Consider the following 14,419-nt stretch of genomic DNA (forward strand, 5'->3'; position numbering starts at 1 on the left):
CGCTGTGTTCTGTTACTTGCAAGGTTATTGTGTCTTCACAGTGAGAGCAGGCTAAATTAAGTTCTATCTTTTGCAGCTCTTGAATTTGTGCGAGGCTGAAGATTCAGCTTTAACAAAACTGCCCTGTTATAAAAGCCTTCCATCACTCGTACCTTTACGAATTGCAGCCTTAAGTAAGTTCATGTAAATATGAGACAAGTTACGGGTACAAAAGTGAAGGGAGGGCTTCCCTGGTGGGGCAGTGGTTGAGAGTCCGCCTGCCGATGCAGGGGACGCGGGTTCGTGCCCCGGTCTGGGAGGATCCCACATGCCACGGAGCAGCTGGGCCCGTGAGCCATGGCCGCTGAGCCTGTGCGTCCGGAGCCTGTGCTCCGCACGCAACGGGAGAGGCCACGGCAGTGAGAGGCCCGCGTACCGCCAAAAAAAAAAAAAAAAGTGAAGGGAGACAGTGGCGTTTTTTTGTTGTCTAATTTTTCTGACTTTTTGTGGTCTTTTTAAGGTGGAAAAAAAAATTATGTTTGTATATTTATCAAACTACATAGTGAGACGTCAATGGATTATATAGATTGCTAGGATTTAAATAATTGTTTTTACCCTAATAAACTGGATTTTACTCTGTAGTAAGCTCTTTATAGCTGTCTTATGGGAACTATATATATCTCTAAAGTATGTATCTCTCTAATATACTGGTTTAAGACAGTTGTCATACCATTCCTATCTTGCCATTTTCATCTGAATTGGAGTATTTAGACCTTTTTAAATTTTTTAATGATTCAGAAGCATTTGAGACTCCTGCTGTCTCTAGGCTTTCATTAAGAATGTGTTATCATTGTTTAGCACAGGAATTGTACATAGTTTAGGAACGTATACTAGATCAGTACTCACCCTCATGCTTAGAAACAGTCATTTCCCCCTTTTTTGATAAATACCCAATACAAGTTGCTTAGTTGACTTTGTCTCTTGTTGACTTTTATACACTTAATAAAATATTACCAGAATCCTCCTTGAATTAGAGGTAGAGGAGCTGAGAGGCAGACCATAATACTTGAGCTTGAGGATAGGGCTCAAGACAAGCTAGCCAGAGTTGGGGTGGGTGGGGCGTTGGGAGCTTCTCACGCTTCCTGGTGGGTGCCTCTCAGGCGTTCCTGTCAGACGGCATGGGCATTGCTCTTGCTACAATGTTACCCCTTAACTAACCTTTAACATAGAGGCTGGAGGCATGTCGTGTTGCCTAAGGATATTTGCATTTTCAAAGCCTTTAACCCCCCAAGTTGGGAGGAGACCACCTGATTAGACTTGAATAGTGGAGACACGCTGGGCTGTGTGTGTCTATTTCCTTCATCACCAGAGTCTGAGGCTCTACCCTCGGCTAATTCAGCATGTGTCCGCCCACAGGTCAGCCGTGCTGTCACCTGTGAGGATGTCTTGGGGGCATGGGTGCATTGGGGACCCCCTTCAGCCCTTGTTTTCCCATTGTTTCTGTCCTTCAGCCCTTCTTCATCTTATCTGGGCAGTAAGATTTATCATGGACTTTCTGGCAGGCTGTTGCCTTCTTAGATAATAGTCTTCACTCTTAGATAATAGTGAGCCTGTGAGTAGAAGGCCGTGCATGCTTTTGTCTTTCAAGAGGCCAGATACTAGGAAAGAAGTTTAGTGACTCATATATTTGTTGGTTGGTAAGAGCCTTTATACTAGGAAATGGTACGTTTTTCAGGCTAACGATGAAAATTATATTGATTTCTCTCCCTAAAGATGCGCTTGCTGCCTGCAATTACCTTCCTCAGTCCAGAGAGAAGATCATTGCTGCCCTCTTCAAAGCCCTTAATTCAACCAACAGTGAGCTCCAGGAGGCCGGGGAAGCCTGTATGAGAAAGGTGAGCGAGGGCTGGGCGGGTGTGAGTTCTGCATTGAGTTCTTCCTGTTGACCTTGTCTGTATCCTGGGAGTCGGCCTGTGGTTAATAACATACCAGATTGTAATAGTGTCTCTATCTGTTTCATAGTCATCCTGAGCCCTTTAAAAAGTAAACAGTAATGACTAGTCTTCCTCATTTCATCATAAACTTCTGGAATATATACGGTTTCATACTCCATTTTCCCAAGCAAAGCAAAAACTTGCTGCTAGAGTTGAATATGAGTTCCATTCTGTTATGAAGTATACTCTGATATGTTTTCCTTTGTAACCTTTTTTTAAAATAGTTTTTAGAAGGTGCTACCATAGAAGTAGATCAAATCCATACTCATATGAGACCTTTGTTGATGATGCTGGGGGATTATCGGAGCTTGACACTGAACGTCGTGAATCGTCTGACCTCGGTGACCAGGCTCTTCCCAAACTCCTTCAATGATAAATTTTGTGATCAGATGATGGTAAGCCAAATGCATACAAGTTCTATGATAAACCTGAAAAATTAAATTTTTTTTTTAAATGAGTAATGCATTTACATGGTTTATAACTCAGAAGGTGTAAAAGGGTGTCTGTGAAAAGCCTCCCTCCCACCCCCATCCTCCAGCCACCCAGTTCCTCTTCTGGGGGACCACCAGTGTTAAGTTTCCTGTGTGTCCTTCTAGAGATGTTTCCCATTTGTAGTGGGACATATGTCTCTTAGTTCCCACAAAGGGAAGTGTAATACATACATACATCTTACTTTTTCCATTTACCATCCCATCGTTTCATATTAGTACATAAAGCGTTTCTTCATTCTGTCTTATGGCTACATGATATTTCATGATGGGAACATGCCAGAATGTACTGAATCATTCCCCACTTGGTGAACATCTAGCTTTTTCCCAGCCTTTGGCCTTTATAGACAGTGATGCAGTGAAAAACTTGTAAGAGCATTAGAAGTCCTTTGAGTTTTTACAGTTATCAAGGAAATAATTATGCAAAGAAAAGATCTGACAGTGTTTAAACGTAAGGTGTAAACAGATGAAAGGGGGTTTCAAGTATTAACTTTATTTTGCATTCTGTAAATAAACGTTTGTAAATAATTTATTAACTTAATTTCATGGTACGTTACTGCAAACATGCATGTGTTTTTTATGCAGCTTTTTAACCTCACATGCTGGTTTCTTCGTATCTACAGACGCCTAAGAAATGAACAATGGCCCAAATACCTAAGTGGGAATTGATAGTATTATGATTGGTCCTAAAACTTTTAAGTGATGCCCTAGTAGTAGAGTGTAATTTTCCAAATTGAAAGGCTCTTTCCCTTTAAGCTTCCATGTGTAATACACATACATACCTATCAATTTACATGCATACAAACATTCATAATCATGGTTAAAGTAAATGAAATTATATCACTTCCCAGTCAGAGCACATCAAATACACACATCTTACCTCATCTTATGACCTTTGGTTCTTTCATGTATGAGATCTGTGCATGTGTTCTAATCTCCTAGTGTTTTTATGTTTGTCTCCTTTTAAAACGGGTCTCTCTCTACCCTCTGTAGGCTGTCATTTCTTGCTGCTTTTGCATGCCTGCCTGAAACAACTTTCTTTTTGTGTGTTGTTTTTTTTTTTTTCACTCCAGTCTAACCCGTTAGATCTGTGAGCTGGGAATTCATTCAGTAAACATTGTTCTCCAGATTTTTTTAGAACGGAGTAAACAGGGAATTCCCTGGTGGTCCAGTGGTTAGGACTCTGAACTTTCACTGCCGGGGGCGCGGATTCAATCCCTGGTTGGGGAACTAAGATCCTGCAAGACGTGCAGCACGGCCAAAAAAAAAGAAAAGAAAAAAAGAACAGGACTGTATCACATCTGTAGTTTCTGACTGAGGCCAAGAGTCTTCTTCCTTAAAGTACATGGGTTTTCTGTTTCTGGTTTGTTGAGGGGATTTTTCTTTTTCCTTCTCTGACATTCTAGCCACGTTCTGAGTGGTTGAATGCCTCTGAAAGCAGAGAGTGCTGATGTACTTGGATACAGAATAACTGAGGCTTCTGTTTGTCCAGCCATCTCGCCCAAGTCCAGCCAGGTCCTGTGCTGTGGTGCTTCTGCGTTTGTGGTGCTGGCCTTGCGCATGGACCCTGTGGTCTGCCACGTTCGTCCTTACTGAGCCGTGTTCTTCAGAACTGGGCTCAGTCATCAGCCTCTGTTTTCCCTCATTTGATACACTTTTGGGGTGAACAGCTCAAGCCTTCAGCATAAGTTTAAGAGATAGGACACCTTACTGTCTAGGGTGGGCATTCGTAAAGATACCCCTGAACATTTTCCTTTCTTATAATTTCAACTGCTTGACATTTGATCTTGAAGTTTCTTATATGGTTAGTTGTTTTGGAAATCTTATTGAACTAAAAGTGAGCTTTATATACCAATCAGTGTTATTCTTTTCCTTTGGGAAATCTGAAAGCATCTGGCCGTTTTCTGTACCTTTAATTTTGTTACTCTCATATCTTTGGCATAAATAGCTATTCTAGTAAAATAGAGGTTTTATGAATATATATTCTGATGGTATCCTTCAAGGAATTTTACTGGTAAAGTCTTGTGAGTGTATTTAGTTTCTTTGAAGAAATGTATATTATTTTAATGTTTCTCAATGTGTGTTCCTTGGAACACTGGCTTTAGAAGATATAGGGTTTCTGTGAAAAACAGTAAGTAACTAAGTAAGTTTGGGAAGCACCACTTAACTGTGTTCCCCTCTTGAAGTTTTACTAGGTCTGTGGACATTAAAGGCTCAGAGAAAAGTGGATGTATTTGAACCATCTGTCCCCGAGCCTGTTTGTGACTGAGGAGTCCTTTTTAAAGTAGCTTGTTAACTTCCTGCAGGGCAGTGTTTTGAGGAACAGGTTTGGACAGTGTAGGATCATGAAGCTGTTGTTTGGATGCCCCTGTGTGGTTTAGCGTGGGCTCTGAGCGCTTGTCGCTGGGTTTTGCTGGACCCCGTTGAGGGCGGGAGCCTGGCTGCCACAGGCTGGGTCAGCCTGAGTTGCTGTGGCCTGGGGATCGCTCTTCTGCTCCTGCAGCAGCACAGTCTTTTCACAGAACGAGGGCCCTCATTCCGCATGGAAGGGAATTGCTACCCGCATGCACTGTGGGGTCCGTGCCCATCTCACCAGCCCGTCCCCCGGGGTTCCCCCTGTGCCCACTCACCCTCGGCCACAGTGGCCACCCTTTCCGTTTCTGGCCTCCCTCCTTTTCTCTGCCTGGAGTACCCTTCCTTGTGCTTCTGGCCTGTCTGCCTCTGCAGGGCCCTCCCGGACTCCTCGGCCCTCATCTGTAGCTGGTTCCTGCTCTTCTGTTACACAGCAGGCACCTGTGTTTTACCTTGTTCCCCCGCTGTCACTGGAGCGCCACAGGGACAGGGATGATGCCTGCTTGTTCACGTCTCTGCCCCGACGGCTAGCTTGTTGCTGGCTCAGGGCAGCACTCCCGGAACAGCTGCAGCACAGAGAAACAGGAGTAAAAGTCCTGGTATTGGAATGGCCGGGTTGCAGGACATTTTCTGTTGTTGTATCAGGGTAAATTCAGGTAAATTCAGGGTAAATTTCTATTTATAGAACATAAACAAATGCCAGTTACTCTCATCACTGGTTTGGTGGCTGCGCTATTTCAGTAATAGAATCACTGCCATTCTCACATTAAATAGCATGGAAAGTAATGATTACATATGAGTTTTCACCTAAGAACTGCATTTTGAAGTTGAGATGCTCCTGTTGTCAAGAAAAAATGGCTAAGGATGTATTTTTTCACAGCAACATCTGCGAAAGTGGATGGAGGTGGTGGTCCTCACCCACAAAGGGGGCCAGAGGAGCGACGGAAACGTGAGTGACTTGTGTGTTTCTGGGAGGGCAGCCCCACTGTGCACTGCTGTTACCAATGCTAATGTCGGAGCGGTGCTTTTAATTAAAATTCCGGTCAGAAATCTAGTTTTATGTGACTATGGTCCATGTAAATTGTTAAACATATTTTGTTAGCATTACATTTTGCTTTTATTTCTCTTAATTGTTGAACATTCCTTTTTATGTTTCTTTAAAATCGCCCTTTTGTTCACTTTAACATGATGTTTTTGTTGATGAGAATTCTGGGAAGCTTGAAATGTATTTCAGTTTTATTAGTTTTTCTTGAAAGTGAGTAAAGTGTACTTTCTAGACTGTTCTGGCAGCTCTTGTTTGCACAGGCTACAGTCCTCAGCTGCTGTTTTCCATTGCTTTCCGTCATCATTGCCTCATAAACCAAGTAAAGGTTTTAGGACTTCATAAAAGCATTAAGGAGGATGTAATAAAGCATCGCATAAATATTGGCATGTATGTTTTCTAGGTCCATATCCCCCACCCCAGTTGTTTGCTGAAAGTCCAAATGGCCAGTACTTCAAAACACATTTTTTTACGGTTTTGAGGGAAAACCGCTTTAGTTAAATCTTTTTCAGTATCCGATGTTGGTCACTAAAGACTTTGTCTCTTAAAAATGAATGGTTCTTGCTGTTTTTAATCTTATTTGTATATGTTAATATTCTTTTAAGATATTTTTAAACTTGATGACTGTCCTCTCAGTGGGATTGTGTTTTCCACAAGCTCCTGTTAACGCCCAGTGAAATTGTACAGCAGTACCTAATGAGGGGATTCCTCGAGCTCTTCAGAGGCATAATTAATGTGGCTTTTTGTCCTCCTGTGCCTATTTGTTGGATGCTGTGTTTCATCCCATCTTGTATTTTATTTATTTATTTTGGCTTTATTATGCTTTGTCTTGACCATTCTATGTCAAGGTGTTTTGTTTATGTGAGTCTTGTTTCCTGTTGCTTCTAAACAGCCAACAAGCAAAACTAAAACAGGATCTTAAACTTTTTTTAGGAGTGTTAAACCATCCATGACCTCTCTGAAGGTTTGTTATTTTATATATATATAGGGAAAAAATCAGGAAATCTTCATGGGGGACAGCAGAGTGTATTTTAAAAGCCTAAGCTCCTGGGCGTAGGTGCAAGTGCCTCTGTACTTTCCCTCCCCATCTCTCATCTGTTAGGTATTTTTGCTCTAAATTTATTATTTGTTTTTACAGTTAGCTGTTAATTCTCTGAAACATATAGCCAATTCTAGAATAAACATTTAAACCCTAGTGGGTAGATGAATGACTTCCATTCGATCAAAAAGATAAACTTTTACTGCAGCTCATGTGGGATGGGGGGTCAGTTGCATAGGGGGTGGGGCCATGGGCACTAGGAGGTCCCTGAGCCCCTTCAAAAAAAAAGCCTGTCGATCAACATATGAGCATGACCCCGAGAGCCTGGGAACATCCCACTGCTGAGGAAGGCTGCGGCTCTCAGCTCAGGGGCTATGGTGTTTGAGGTCCAAGGCAGTGTGGCCACAGCTTCATGACCTCAGCTCAGGGCCAAGCCTCCTTTCTGCCCTTGAGCTCTGATAGTTTTTATGAATGCTCCACAGATTAGGAATGGGTCTTGGAAAGTAGTTTATTTGGTCAGATCCCCAAATAACATTGCCCAGTTGAGAAACTATAACCAATGACATGTTAAAAGTTGAATAAAAATAAATAAAAGCTCCCCATAACATCGGGTACCCCTGATGATCAGAGTTTTGCATTGTCATCACGTTTAGGAAGGTTTACCTGTTTGGCATTGAACTTACAGGGGAAAACTCATGACCACCTGTTACACTATGTGTACAGACACACACACCCCCTTCTCAGGATAGCCTAAGTATCCAGTGAGTGGCATCACGGCCTCTGGGTTCTTCTGGCCTCAAACATGCCTAATTGATGGGGATTAAACCCCCGGTCCTCTTCCAACTCCAGCTGGGAAAGAGGTTTTTTTTAAATATCAGCACTTCACGTATAATCTTGAATTATTCACTGTAAACAAAACAGTTTTTTTTAATGTATTTGCATACAGCAGGGTCTTACAGTTTCTCCTCTTAGACAAGAATTCCAAAACTCCTTTTTTAAAAATTTGATTCAGGGAAGAATACACTCCATGTGACACCATCAGAAGGGCCGTTTTGACATCTGAAGGGTGGAAGGTGTATTTTTTGCTGTTGAGCATTTGTTAATTATTATGTGCTTTCTGATAATTGTGTCTTTACTGTCTTGTTTACCCCAATAATCCTTACTGTGTATTGAGTATATGGGAAGTTCTGTGTAAATAACATAAATAGAAAAAAAGATGATTTTCCTCCCCATCCTCAGGAAAGCATTTCAGAGTGCGGGAGATGTTCCTTGTCTCCATTCTGTCAGTTTGAGGTGAGAACAACCTATTAAAAGTCAGTTTATGACTTGCAATGTGAAGAACAGTTTATATTTTCTTTTCTTTTCTTTTCTTTTCTTTTTACCTTTCCGTTGCCTTTTTTCATGCTGTAATTTTTGTTTTGGTTCAGCCTGCCGTGGAAGGGGTAGAGGTGAGAATCTCAGTGGAAGTGCAGGAGGGGTCGTTGTTGTACTTGGTTTTGCTGTGACTTGTGGTTCTGTGGTGGACAGAGTGTGTCGTGCCTTTGAGTGCAGTGAGCTGTACTGTCTGTCTGTGGCGGAGTTGTATTAGTACCATTGCCGTGAACTGTCCGGGTGCCACGCATGTTTTCTATTAGGACGTCTTTAAGCAAGATTCTAAGTTCTTTGGTTTTCTACGTGCTAGAATTGCAATATCTCAATATTTCTGATCCAGCCGGGTTTTGCTCTCATAATGTTTGTATGAACTCATGCATCTAACAACCTCTTGAGAGGAAATGCCGCAAAGAATACATTAGACCTGCTAGAAATAGGGAGGAGTTCTATTTCCTCTGACTGACCAGCTGCCTCAAACTGAAACCTCCTTGCTCCCCCTGCACCCAGGCCCCTGTGTATGTCTCTCACGCATACCACACTGTGGTGGTCACGACACTGACTTTGAACAGCCTAGCCCTGAGCTTTCCCTCTTCTGTAAAATGGGGATGGTAATACCTGTCATTCCTGCCTTCCGGTGGTGACGTGAAGGCCAGAAGTGATTTCATGACAGTGCTTTGAAAACGAAAACCCTTAAGATGAAAGTACCATTGTTAGAAGGTTATTCTAATTTCAGGATAGAACTTAATCTGCCTGAAAACTTGGAAACACTGTAGAAGAGAACTCTAGAGGGAGGCATGGGAGCAACGCTGAGCTGATTTTTCTCATTTCTTACCCGTCGCACTGTTTTGCCTTTTGGCTTAAAGAGACATTTTGAGAAGTATCTCCAGTGCTGCCGGGACGTGGTCCCTCCTGACTGGCGTTTATCATCCCCATTTTACTGGTTTAGAGTCACGGGTATCCTATTACCCGCCACCCAGGATGGGACATCAGGGAGTCTTCCCTTCCCTGTGGCCTGAATGGCAGACACAAAACCGTGGGAACTGACACTGTGAATGGAAAGTCGGAATGACACTCAGTAATTGGCCGCTGAGCTGTTAGCACGTTAAAAAATGCAAAATTCTTGGCATCCCACGTTTTGCATATGATTCCGTAAAGCAGTTTGTCAGCTTTATTTTCAGGCCTGCTTGATAAATTTTTAGAACCACAGTCAGTCATTTATTTACGCTGATAATTAATTTCCAGGGTAAATACTTGAAGTATTTTTTTTGAGGACTTTGTGCTAAGTTTTGAGGGTAAAAGAAGTCTGTGCCCTCAGAACTTAGTGCATTGGGAAGACCCCGTGATGTCATGGCAACGTGAGGGAATCCTCATGCTCATGGCCACGGGCATGACCCCCCGCCCCTGCTGGGCTCACCTCAGCAGCCCGAAAGGTCACTTCCAGCACTTGTCAGTGTGCGTGAAAGCAAAGACAGCAGCATCATCACCGAGGTGCACAGTCAGCTCCCTCTCCCCTCCACTGACAGATGAAATCTGAAGGCCAAGGGCAGGTAGTTTCCTTAGGCCACAGCTGTAATCTGAGATTGGTGAGTTGTGGCTTTCTATTGATACATGTTAACTCTGCTTCTGTTGGCTAACCTTGCAAATGTAGCTAGAGCCTAGCAGGGTCTGTAGTGATGTTGGTATCTCTCGCTGGCAAAGTTAATTGGCCTATTTTATAATTTCTGGTCTTCTTCATTAGGAAATGAAAATTTGTTCGGCAATCATAAACCTTTTTCATCTGATCCCAGCTGCACCTCAAACTCTGGTCAAGCCTTTGTTAGAGGTCGTAATGAAAACAGAACGTGCTATGTTGATCGAGGTAATGGTCATACACGGGCTAATTCTAATTCTTCCTCCATCTGTTGCTTGTAGTGTTTTCACTGTCATATTTTAGATGGGTTAATCTAACAGTATAAAGATACTGGGTGTTAATATTTGATTACGGTGGGTGCACTCCAGTTACAAGGGGGAGAAATGCACATTGGAACCGTGTGAGGTTGCTAGAACAGAAAAGCCTCAAACCCCCAGAAGGTCCAGTTTTCACCACATGTTTTCTAGGCCGGCAGTCCGTTCAGAGAGCCTCTGATCAAGTTCTTGACCCGCCATCCCTCGCAGACGGTGGAGCTGTTCATGATGGAAGCCACGCTGAACGACCCCCAGTGGAGCAGGATGTTCATGGTGGGAGCCCGGGGCTGGGGTCGGGGTCCCTGCCACCATGCTCGACAGTCTGGAATTTATATATCGCTGTTCAGTGTCCTGGCTTTATTTTTCTCTAATGTATTTGAGTATTAGAAACATTGTTGTGTATGTGAAAAGCTCAAGTCCAGGAATCCCTCTCTGTAGGATTTTGGTGGTGGTAACGAACGAATGAGCTGCTAGGATTATGAAACTCAGGGTGTGATTATTGTCTAAAAAGCACTTTTTAAAGAGGGTGCTTACAGTGATTTTATTTTTTTTTTGCCTGCCTTGAGAGATTTAGGAAGAACCTTAGAGTTTATATCATTTCTACATTTTGTGCGTTTTGATTAACTTAAAACAGCTGTTTATTTTGCTTTGTTTTCAGAGTTTTTTAAAGCACAAAGATGCCAGACCTCTTCGAGATGTGCTGGCGGCTAACCCCAACCGGTTCATCACGCTGCTGCTGCCCGGCGGCACCCAGACTGCCGTGCGCCCTGGCTCACCCAGTACCAGCACCCTGCGCCTGGACCTGCAGTTCCAGGCCATCAAGGTAGCACGGCTCTCTCTCAGGCACCCGACGTCTTAGACGTTTAGTCAAGACTCAGGGAGAACCCTGTCAGCATCCTCGTTGTCTCTTCTTTGACAGATCATTAGTATTATAGTTAAAAACGATGACTCCTGGCTGGCCAATCAGCACTCTCTGGTGAGCCAGCTGAGACGTGTGTGGGTCAGCGAAACCTTCCAAGAAAGACATCGGAAGGAGAACATGGCTGCCACCAACTGGAAGGAGCCCAAGCTGCTGGCCTACTGTCTGCTGAATTACTGCAAGTGGGTGCGCCTGGGCGCTCTGCACCAAGTGGCCTGCTCTCCCCGATAAGCCTCCTCCCTGAGCTGCTCCTCCCTGAGCTCTGCATAGCTGGCTCACTGCATGTGTGTCATCGCGTTTGTTGTAGAGGACGGGCTGTAACTTTGAGCTGCTCAAAAGCAAGTCGGACATCAAACATAGTTATGAAATTTGCCATAATTTAACCTGCCTTCTTATTTTGACCCTTCAGAAGGAATTACGGAGACATAGAATTGCTGTTCCAGCTGCTCCGGGCCTTCACTGGTCGTTTCCTCTGCAACATGACGTTCTTAAAAGAGTATACGGAGGAGGAGATTCCCAAAAATTACAGCATTGCTCAAAAACGTGCCCTGTTTTTTCGCTTTGTGGACTTCAACGACCCCAACTTCGGAGATGAACTGAAAGCCAAGGTGGGTCCCCCTGTTACTGCGGGAGAGGCCACGGCGTTTGAGCTCGTTTTCTAGGGAGCCAAGGGCACTACTCGTGTTCTGCTGTGCCTTTCCTCGTCTGGGCCGTTTATGAGGAAAATTTCATTGTTGGGAAACCTAAGGCAGGTCCGCCCGTGAACCAGTGTTGACGAGTAGTTTGTTAGTTCCCTTGGTTTTATAAAACAGCTTGTTTGAGGTGAGAAGAGTGAACCAGGCCACTGTCTCTTTCCCTCAAGTTTTTAAACCTGCCTTTACAGTTGCCATTGTAATAAAAGACAGGATTATTAGCTGCTCCCTTGATTGAAGTCTCACTTGATGGTGTGGCATAGCCAAGCTGGTGGTCCTGCCACCTAGTGACAGAGATAGAGAGCGTGGCTTTGTTTTCCTTCTCCTTCATTGTAAAATTTTTTTGTAGGTTCTGCAGCATATCTTGAATCCTGCTTTCTTATACAGCTTTGAGAAGGGGGAAGGAGAGCAGCTCTTAGGACCTCCCAATCCAGAAGGCGATAACCCGGAGAGCATCACCAGTGTGTTTATAACCAAGGTGACATCACTAACCATGCATTGGCCTGAAAAGTAACTTGGGAGATGTGACAGGTTCAAGGAAATAAGCTTATTTCCCTAAGGCTTTTATTTTTCATGATTGCGTTAATTTATAGCAGAACATTATAATTCTTACTAGTGAATTTATTAAGGCAGCCTCCATTTGGAATGAATTATCTTTTCCACATTGATAGATTCCAGTGAGAAACAATATATCTCAGTGAAAAATTCAGATGTCATATTTGTTTTGTAGAAACCTCTATTGCTGGTCAGTAGAGTTTTCAAGATCTGTTTACATCTTTAGCTTTGCAAAAGAATCCCCTAGAAGCCAGTGAGAATATTAGACTGGATCCAGTTGCCGCTGTACCCCTTTGCTGCCAGGTTCATGAACGTCGTTGTGGCACTAGGGTGTCTGAAGTTAGCTTGGATCTCAGCACTTTTACAGTAGTGTTTCCAGTTTGCACTAGTGAGGCTTTTGGAATCAAGTGTCTGCTTGAGGAATGCCTGTGCTGTGTTTCCCATGGTGCCTCGGCTGTCATCTGCCATTAGGCTATTGAACTTAACCGGCAGATGCCGAGTGTGCCTTGGGGTTGTTGCACTGAGTGTTTGTGCACGGTTGGTGGTGGAGCACTGTGAGCCGTGGGCATTCCCGCCTGTAGCGTGCCACTGGTAAGTCACCACCCTCGGAGAGGACACAGTGGTTTCCTCACTGCTCCGTCCTGGGGTCCAGGCAGAGGGAGTGCTGTTCACATGGACAGGTCGCTGGGCCTCCTGTAGTCTTTGTCCCTTAGGATGGCCCTCCTTCCTGCAGTTTTGACCCCACGCCCACCCTCCTGTGGAAGTGAGAGCTGAGCCCAAGGAATTATCTTTGGTCCACATACTGATATTTGCCTTGTTCTGGGCAGCTGTGGGGAGATGGTGAGCCGGACTCGGCCCCTCCCGTGTACTGCCTTCTCTAGGCTGTGTCCTTGGGGCCAGACGCTGCCGACTCGGCACAAGTGAGGAGCTGGGATCTCAAGCGTCGATGGGGATAAATGGTGCGGGGCAGGCTGGTGCCCTGGGAGGGGCCGCCGTGAGGCAGCACATCCGGGGGAGAGGGGGCCCTGGTGAAAACACAGTTATTGTGGAAGACTTTATTCTGGCAGGTCCTCTGAGAGGCAGAAGGTTAGGGTACTTACTGGATGGTGCAGTCAGTATGCTTGATTCACTAGGGACGTGTAACATGTTCCTCAGAGTGCGCATTTTCTTCTTATATTCATGAAAAACATGTAAAAATCTGTCAGATGCTTGATTGCATAGGAAAGCATAACAATTTTTTAAAAAACAGATTTTTTGGTAGGTAACATTTTCTGATAATACTAAAAAATAAGGACAAGGTAATTAATGGTTGACTAGAAAAAAATTCTCAATTACTTGGAAATTAAGAAACTCAGTCCTGAATCACCTTACATTGAAGAGCTAGTATTCCTTTTCTACCTCAAGCCCCTTTGCCCACTGCATTCTGACTTCTAAGCCTGCCCCTTTTTTCAGCATTAAAATAAACGTATCGCGTTTGTCATCTGTATGTAATAAAGGAAAATTGATGTGACGTCATTGAGTCCATCACGGTAGAGCTTAATATTTTGTGTGGAGAGAGAGAGAGAGAGAGAGAGAGAGTTTGTGTGTTTCAAGGCTTAGACTTGTCGAGTGACCCTTCGGAGGTAGCAGACCAGAAGTGCATCCTGTGCTCGTGCTCTCGCAGGTCCTGGACCCGGAGAAGCAGGCGGACATGCTGGACTCGCTGCGCATCTACCTGCTGCAGTTTGCCACGCTGCTGGTGGAGCACGCACCCCACCACGTCCACGACAACAACAAGAACCGCAACAGCAAGCTGCGCCGCCTCATGACCTTCGCGTGGCCCTGCCTGCTCTCCAAGGCCTGCGTGGACCCCGCCTGCAAGTACAGCGGGCACTTGCTGCTGGCCCACATCATCGCCAAGTTCGCGATACACAAGAAGATCGTCCTGCAGGTACTCGGCAGGCTCCCTCCCGTCCACCCGACACCACACGCACATGCTGCTTCCGCAGCCTGCTTCCCTATTTATCGTCCTTCCCAGTACATTTAAAAATGCTCCTCTCTGGGC

General features: G+C 44.4%; 1 protein-coding gene across 13 annotated transcripts in view; it reads left to right on the plus strand.

Annotated features, from left to right (window-relative positions):
• The window catches only part of TRRAP (transformation/transcription domain associated protein), a 107,666-nt gene that overhangs the window by 42,704 nt on the left and 50,543 nt on the right, over positions 1 to 14,419 (plus strand). For all 13 annotated transcript variants that reach the window (XM_024745414.1, XM_024745405.1, XM_024745412.1 and 10 more), the window contains 11 exons: positions 77 to 173; positions 1,753 to 1,874; positions 2,198 to 2,368; positions 5,694 to 5,762; positions 10,004 to 10,123; positions 10,363 to 10,482; positions 10,868 to 11,032; positions 11,129 to 11,310; positions 11,538 to 11,736; positions 12,170 to 12,298; positions 14,039 to 14,305. In XM_024745414.1, coding sequence (XP_024601182.1) covers positions 77 to 173; positions 1,753 to 1,874; positions 2,198 to 2,368; positions 5,694 to 5,762; positions 10,004 to 10,123; positions 10,363 to 10,482; positions 10,868 to 11,032; positions 11,129 to 11,310; positions 11,538 to 11,736; positions 12,170 to 12,298; positions 14,039 to 14,305 — 1,641 coding nt within the window. The remainder of the gene's footprint in view (positions 1 to 76; positions 174 to 1,752; positions 1,875 to 2,197; positions 2,369 to 5,693; positions 5,763 to 10,003; positions 10,124 to 10,362; positions 10,483 to 10,867; positions 11,033 to 11,128; positions 11,311 to 11,537; positions 11,737 to 12,169; positions 12,299 to 14,038; positions 14,306 to 14,419) is intronic.

The sequence above is a fragment of the Neophocaena asiaeorientalis genome, unplaced genomic scaffold, assembly GCF_003031525.2.
Source record: "Neophocaena asiaeorientalis asiaeorientalis breed wild unplaced genomic scaffold, Neophocaena_asiaeorientalis_V1.1 scaffold461, whole genome shotgun sequence".
NCBI classification, from domain to species: domain Eukaryota; kingdom Metazoa; phylum Chordata; class Mammalia; order Artiodactyla; family Phocoenidae; genus Neophocaena; species Neophocaena asiaeorientalis.